The following is a 7500-nucleotide window of genomic DNA, read 5'->3' on the forward strand; positions in this document are numbered from 1 at the left end:
CGGCTCTGTGTTTTTAATTTCTCCACTGTTTTCCATCCGGCTTCGCAGACCTTGATAACGTGGAGGGGATTTCGGTGGACTGGATCGGGAACAACTTGTACTGGACCAACGACGGCTACAGGAAGACGATCAGTGTGGCTCGGCTGGAGAAGGCAGCCCAGATCAGGAAGACCCTCCTGGAAGGGGACATGACTCACCCCAGGGCCATCGTAGTGGACCCACTCAACAGGTACCCTTGTCTCTTCCATTCGAAATACAATACCAATTTAGATCAAATTAAAATCAGTTACATCAACTTACAAATTCACATTTGGATCCAGTTCAAAGCAAATAGGCAATCATTTTTCTAAAGCAATTAGGCAATTATTTTTCTCAAGGCACACGATTCGTACAGTACAAGGTCATTTTTACCAACAGAAGATCAGTAAAGTAATTGGTGTCACGCTCATCAATCGGAAAAAATCCTTTGGAATACAGTTTGCCTGTTTTCAATGAGAGGCACAAGTGATTATTATAGAATCTTTCACTAAAAGAATGATACCCCTATCTATGGCTATCAGCCTTGGGCAAAACACCTACTTGCTATGAGAGAAGAACATTAGAGAAGTTTTATATGGGTACTTTGAACTCAGGACTTTGAAGGATGAACCTCTCACTTCAGTGTCAGTGTTATGTAATCCCCAATCATTTCTCTTTTGTCTCTGTTGAATGATATGGCCTTTGAACAGTTATCCAGTATCCCTCCACGGTTTGACAGAAAAACCTCAGCTGAAGCTCATTATGAACAGATTGAAAGCAGATAGTTAGCAAGTCTCAAATGAAATAACTAGTGATTGACCATAAGTGATTTAAATGCAAATAGTTGCTATTAACATAGACAAGGGCACCTTTCATACAATCATGGTCTCTTTATTTCGCAGTGCCTTAGGTGGCTCAGGGACATACGTTTGCGTTTAGTCATTTAGCAGACGCTGTTATCCAAAGCGATTTCCAAGGATGTATACACATTTTACATTAACACTGATGGCACACTGCACTCAGGAGAAATAAGGGGCTAGTGTCTTGCTCAAGGACGTTTCGACAAGGAATTGAACTAGCAACCTCTGAATACTAAAAGACTTCTCTACCTCCTGTACCACTGTTGCCCCCTGCCTCCTGCCCCCTGCCCCCTGCCGCCCCCTGTTACTGCATAACACACTACAAAGCTGTAAGGATCAGCTTGATGAAAGAGGCATGTTATTACATGATGTTTCTGCACGCGGAATACATGGGGTGGTTTTCAGGGCGAAGCGTGATGGCTTCTGTTGTGAAAGAGGTATGCCAATGTCATTGCCATTTTGTCAGTAATGGCCTTGTTGTAAAAAGTGTGTGCGTGTGCGTGTGCGTGTGCGTGTGCGTGTGCGTGTGCGTGTGCGTGTGTGTGTGTGTGTGTGTGTGTTTGTGTATGCGTGATCTTTCAGAATAGATCTGCATGCCTTTGACTGTAAGGGAAGTTGTGTGGACAAAAGCAAAGACCTAGGTCAGGACTTTAATGCGCTAAATTGCAGCCCTTGCAGTTCTAGGAAGCATTCACTTCTGGTATAAGAGGCTTAAATGAAAAAAAATGGAAAAGAAAAAAATAGGGGGAAAAGCAGAGAAAAAGCAGTTCTTAACATTGTCTGATGTTCAGCAATTTCTTTATATGTGTGGTGTGTGGTTGAGGTTTTTACTGTAGAGGAAGCAATGTCACTTTTTGTATGGGGCTACACTTCCACAGGGTTGTTCAACAGTATGTGATTCTTACATATATTACAATACACCTAGACATATGACACATATTAGAAACAGTTTACAATACACTAAGACCTATCCTACAATATGTCTAGATACAGCCACATGCTAGTGTGTTTAGATGTTGACTGTGTAATTAGCATTTGTTGATTTTGAAAAGACTCTAAATCCAGGCACCTCATGAAGGTGGAGTTTAAAGTTGTGATGCAGGTTAAATCAGAAACCACAAAGCTTTTCTAGCAAGTGGTGGGCAAGTATTCTGTCCCCTCCGTGTAGGAGCTGAATGGCATTCAAGTCATCTCCTGACTGTGAACTCTCGTTAAAAAGTGCTTGTCAGGCTTGGCCCCGCAAGACTTTGAACGTGTCACCACGTGTTAAAGACATGCAAGACCCCTTAAGCGAAATGCTCTGATAAGAGTTTCACCCCACAAAGGTAAACCTGAGGGACTTGTTCCTTCCCTCTCCTCTCAGTCATTCTGTGCTCCTTTGGTGCTTGTCAACATCCTGTCCCCCCTCTCTCTGCGCTCGTTGTTACCTTGTCATATCAGCGCACCTCCGTGTCACTTCCTGCCTGGCCTGACACGATAAGACACAGGATTAGCTCTCGCCACTCCCCGCCACGGCAGCTGTCTCGTCTCGGGCACTCACCGCACTCCTCGCTCTCCTCTCTCCGTTCTCTCTTCTCGCCGGCAGAAGGAGCTGCCAGTCACAGAGGCCAGCCATGCATATATCAGCAGGGGTCAAACCCAGACGCAGTGGGACGCCAGCAGGACACCAGCGGGACACGCTGGGAGACAGATACGCTCCCCTTCCCTGTGTGTGTGTTCCTCCTGCCCCTCTCGCTGGGCCTCCACACCACTCCTTCTCCATCTCCCTCCAACCTGTCACAAAACACAGCCGGATGTGCCTGGTGATAATGGGAGTCTGGAGAAGGCAGGAGAACACCTTGCCGCTGGCCTTTTTTCTTTTTGGGTGGGGGGGGGGGGGTTCTAAACAATGACCTTTACATTTTGCAGAAGAAGAAAAAAACTAAATAGATTAAACTGGTTAAGTCATGAGAGGCACTTTCATGTTAATCAAAGACTACATGCTCCTGGGTGTAAACAGAAAGCACTATGTGAGTGAGATGTTGTGTTGTGTTGTGTTGTGTTGTGTTGTGTTGTGTCGTGTCGTGCTGTGTCATGTTGTGTCTTGTTGTGTGGTGTTGTGTTGTGTTAAAGGTGAGGTCAGCGATTCTGGAGGAAGATTGTTGATATTTCAAGTCAACAGCCTAACAAATACACCTTTTCCTTGTCCTGTGTATGAGCACGAACAACCCCTGCTGCTGATGGGTTGGAATAGTATTGTGTGGTTCGGTCAAACCACTTTGTTTGTTTCCTATTTACAGAGCCAGGGCTGTGTACGGACAGCTTTCCTTTATTTTCAGATCACACACAGAACAGACAGCATTGAGGAACGAGAGGAGACATTTACAGAATTGGACAAAAAATGTAATGGAATCAGAGTCGCTTGCAGCACCTTTAGGTTATATTACATATTATGCTATTACATGGCTTCAGGTTCTGTTTTTCGGTTTCATCCCTCTTGGCCACAGTAGCTCAATACTGAGGCGTGTGTGTGTGTTAAATACCAGTCCTGTTCGCAGAGGCAGCTGTTAATGAACTTACTGAGTAATTAACCTCTCAGTAAGCTCATCTATTCACCCCTCCCTCCAACACACACACATTATGTCTGTCTAGGGAGAGCCAGTTTCAACAAGGTAGTGACAAGAGCATTTTGCCATATAAACCTCTCGTAGGCAGCCTATAGAGTCGTTTTTCCTTTGAAAACACGGTGGTGATGTCAACTGGATGCTGAAGCCTGAAAGGGATCGAGTCACACATTCAGATTCAGAGGGATTCCATTGTTCTCATAGAAGAATAAAGGGTTGGTTGTACTCTTTCCTATCGTCCAATAAGATTACCATGTAATTACAAAACAGGTGTATGAATAAAGAAATCCATGGGGAGGACGATAGACACACTCACTCACTGACTGACTGTCCTCTGACGTACACATTGTTTCGTTTCTTTCTCTCTGCCCTCTGACCAGCTGGATGTACTGGACAGACTGGGAGGAGGACGAGGTGAACGACAGCATCGGTCGGATCGAGAAGGCGTGGATGGACGGGTCACACCGTCAGATTTTCGTCACCTCCAACATGCTGTGGCCCAACGGGCTGGCCCTGGACCATGCGTCTGGCGCCCTCTACTGGTGCGACGCCTACTACGACCACATCGAGCGTATCTTCCTCAACGGCACCCACAGAACGGTCAGTAGCTGAGTGAGTGAGTGCTTTCTTATTTTACGTTTGTGATGCATTGTTTAATTAGTCGTTGGTAAACAAAGGGAAACATTGACTGGAAAAGAACAAGCACTGCATGAAATGTGGGATTTACGACAGTCTCCGACCCTGTGTATTGCCGTAGAAGCCCACATTGGTGTGAAAGCCCCCCCACCCCTTCCCTTGGCCAGGCCTAGGTTTTGTTATGTTAATTGAATTGACCTGGATTGAACACAACAACCCCCCGCCAGGGGAGGCACCCCGTCACTGCTTCACTGATTTAAAAAACCTGAAAGTCACAGGTTCGATCCCCACTAGTGGCAACCATGGCCCAAGTTGCTTAACCACTGTTAACGACTCTTAATGACTGTTATCAGAGTAAGCCTGACTCTGTATAATTACATGCCAGAAACGAATCTCAAGAACATTAAGGTGAAATAATAATATATAAGTTAGGAACATTACACATAGCCTAAGTTAAAACTTTTAAACACATACCACCATAAACATGTGAGATAATTCGACAAGAGACATTGAAAGACAGCTAACTCACTGCTTTGTCAAATAAGAGAGATCAACTATATATATCTGGAAACCACTTACAGATTCCGATTAGCTAAATTTGCGTCTGGATGGAAAGGTGTTATCTTTCCCATCCCACCCATGCTAAGCCATTTCTAGCATAATATGCGATCTACCATGGAAAACAGAAGGCAGGCGATTTTTTTTTTATCAGTTCTCACCACACAACGATGTCGCATCTTTGCTCCTTGAATGTCCAGTGGTGTAGTCCAGTGTATACGCAGGTATACGGAGTATACCCACTTATTTTTCAGTCAGCATTGGGTATACCCACTTCTCAAAACAGGGTGTTTATCCTGTGCTGTATGAATAAATAAAGAGTATACCCACTTCTCCAGGGACCACTACACCACTATGAATGTCGATATGTAATGGTATGGTGTTATTGAAACTTACTACGTGTAAAAAAGACTAGAAATTGAACGTTTATTATTTCAGGTAGGCGCATACCTACGTGACAATAAATCTGTTTATGTTTCTGACTCGAGTCTAAAGTTTCTAATGTTGCCTCGGGCGCCTTTACGTGAACATAATTAAAACGTCACATAAGTCCACTAAACAATTCCCGATTCGCACGCTCCAGTAACAGAAGAGAAATACCCCAGAGGAGGGAGGAATGATAAACCAGGTACTTGGTCGCACCGATGAGCTAGAACATTACCAGCAAAGGTGGCTAAGCGGTTAGCACCATCACCATTAGGTACAAAGTACCACAAACCTGAAGAGCGCAGGTTCAAATCTCGCGAAGCTCGCGTAAAATCGACCTGAAAAGTCACAGGTTAAATATTTACGAGTGGTAAACATGTCCCAAGTTGCGAAATGACTATCTCGATATCAGAGTAAGCCCGACTCTGTATAATCACATTCAAAAGTGAATCTCAAGAACATTACAGAGAGAAAGCTCCGGAATATGAGTGGAACAGCCTCGAATGTACATTGCAACCCCCGAACTCTGAAAATGAAAGGCAAAGCAAGAATCGTGAAATCCCCCAAATCAAAACCCTAAAGACAGAACTCTGAAAACGGTGAGCAAATCAAGAAATGTGAAAACCCCGGAGCAAAACACCAAAGACAGAATATTATTCAATTATTATCGTGTACATATCGTTTTTATGGGGCAATAGCTGTAAATGGGAGGGGATACGTTTTGTCAGTTGAAAGCTGACCTATAGAAGATCTTATTCCGTCTCATCACAAGACGTTTTAATTCAATTCCTTCTCGTTTTCAACCAATGGCTGCAGCAGGGTGTGTGTGGCTAGACTGCTGGCAGTCAATATGCTAATAAGAGCATTTCGCACCTCTGTCAGCGGGAGGTGAGAATGCTAAACACATCGGCCCCCCTCCCCTCGCAGGTTCCTTCCCGGGAATTTCCGTTCGTATGCGGCAGACGGATATTTCGGGGGAATGTCCGCGATCAGCCAGGAATGGTGATCATTCGCGGCTGTATCACAGCGTTTACGGGCCCGATAATCTTGCTTTTCGTGCAGTGAAGATCAAGGAAAATGGGGACCTTTTTTAAACATGTACCTGATGCTGGAATTAACCTTCCATGTTACATTGTGATGATGAAAACGGCGGCTTGATGTTGAAACGTCTGCATCCTCTGCTGTCAATCATCAACAGACACTTAAGAGTCCTCGATTTAATTGTTCTGGGTTTTTCTTACTTACGAAGCCTATCTAACTATGAAGTGTGCTTGTTATGTCTTGTTGAATTATAGAGTATGAAACCCATTTTAAGATTGAAGATTAGGAATTAAAGACACATTTGTAGTAGAAACAGAGAGCTTTAAGACTTTAAAGATTTTGATGTTGATGAATTATTCATTCTTATTATGTTGTGCCAAATTAGGTGAAGCACTGCTCACTTGAAACACTCTGTCCCTGTTCAGGTGGTGTATAATGGTAAAGAAGTCAACCACCCTTTTGGGATCACTCACCATCAGAACTACGTGTTCTGGACGGATTACATGAACGGGTCCATCTTCCAGCTCAACCTGCAGACGGGGCAGGTGAATCTCATGAGGAGTGAGAGGCCTCCGCTGTTTGGACTGAGAGTGTATGATGCTCAAAGCCAGCAAGGTGAACACTTTTTTTGTTATTATTTTATTTTGTTCTGCCTTGTCTTCTCCCTGACTGGTACTCTCTCCCCGTCCGTCTCTTTCAAACTGTCTGTCTTCTCTTTCCCTGTCTCTTTTCTGTTTTTCCTCTCCTTAACATCATTCGCTCCACCGACTCAGTTTTACCTTATTTCTACTATTCAGAAATCAATTATTTAAAAAAAAAAGACAATGAATGTTTTTACAATTTCTAATTTCTGTATCTCAAACCCTCCTTTCTTCACTTTTCTGTCTCCCCGTGTTCCTATTTTTTTCTTCTCTTCCTCCCTTTTTACTTCTTCCTACTCTCTCTCTCTCTTCCCCTCATTTTACATCTTCTCTTTGTCTGTCTCTCTCTTGCTCTCCTTCCTCTCTGTTGTGATATATGCTGAGACCTGTCAGCCTCACCTCTGCTTCCGCCCTGAGATCCTGAGATCCTGCTCACCTTTCAAAGGGCAGAGCATGTCACAAAACAAATGCCACCCTGACGCTAGCGTGGTGTTTTAATTAGAACGTCTCGCAGACACTCAGCAGATTCTCTAAGCTGACTCGCTAATGGAAATTTTAACCTTAACAGATCTCGCCCGTAAGCACTTTTTGTGTGCTTTTCATGATCTTAACCGCTTGGAAATGTAGGGCCCGCTCAGTGGTATTTGAAACACTCCTAATTATGTGTCTTGGCGGGGTGGATCGTGTTAGCATAGGATACCTTTCTGTTTTAAGGGT

The 7500-nt window shown here is 44.0% G+C and overlaps 1 protein-coding gene across 1 annotated transcript in view; it reads left to right on the plus strand.

Moving 5' to 3' along the window:
* lrp1ba (low density lipoprotein receptor-related protein 1Ba) overlaps positions 1–7500 on the plus strand; it is a gene marked incomplete at both ends in the record, with an annotated part of 268441 nt that overhangs the window by 76173 nt on the left and 184768 nt on the right. The window contains 3 exons of the mRNA XM_080836005.1: positions 49–229; positions 3862–4081; positions 6568–6757. Of these exons, the coding sequence (XP_080692131.1) occupies positions 49–229; positions 3862–4081; positions 6568–6757 (591 nt within the window). The remainder of the gene's footprint in view (positions 1–48; positions 230–3861; positions 4082–6567; positions 6758–7500) is intronic.

Source organism: Sprattus sprattus, assembly GCF_963457725.1.
Source record: "Sprattus sprattus genome assembly, chromosome: 3".
Classification (NCBI taxonomy): domain Eukaryota; kingdom Metazoa; phylum Chordata; class Actinopteri; order Clupeiformes; family Clupeidae; genus Sprattus; species Sprattus sprattus.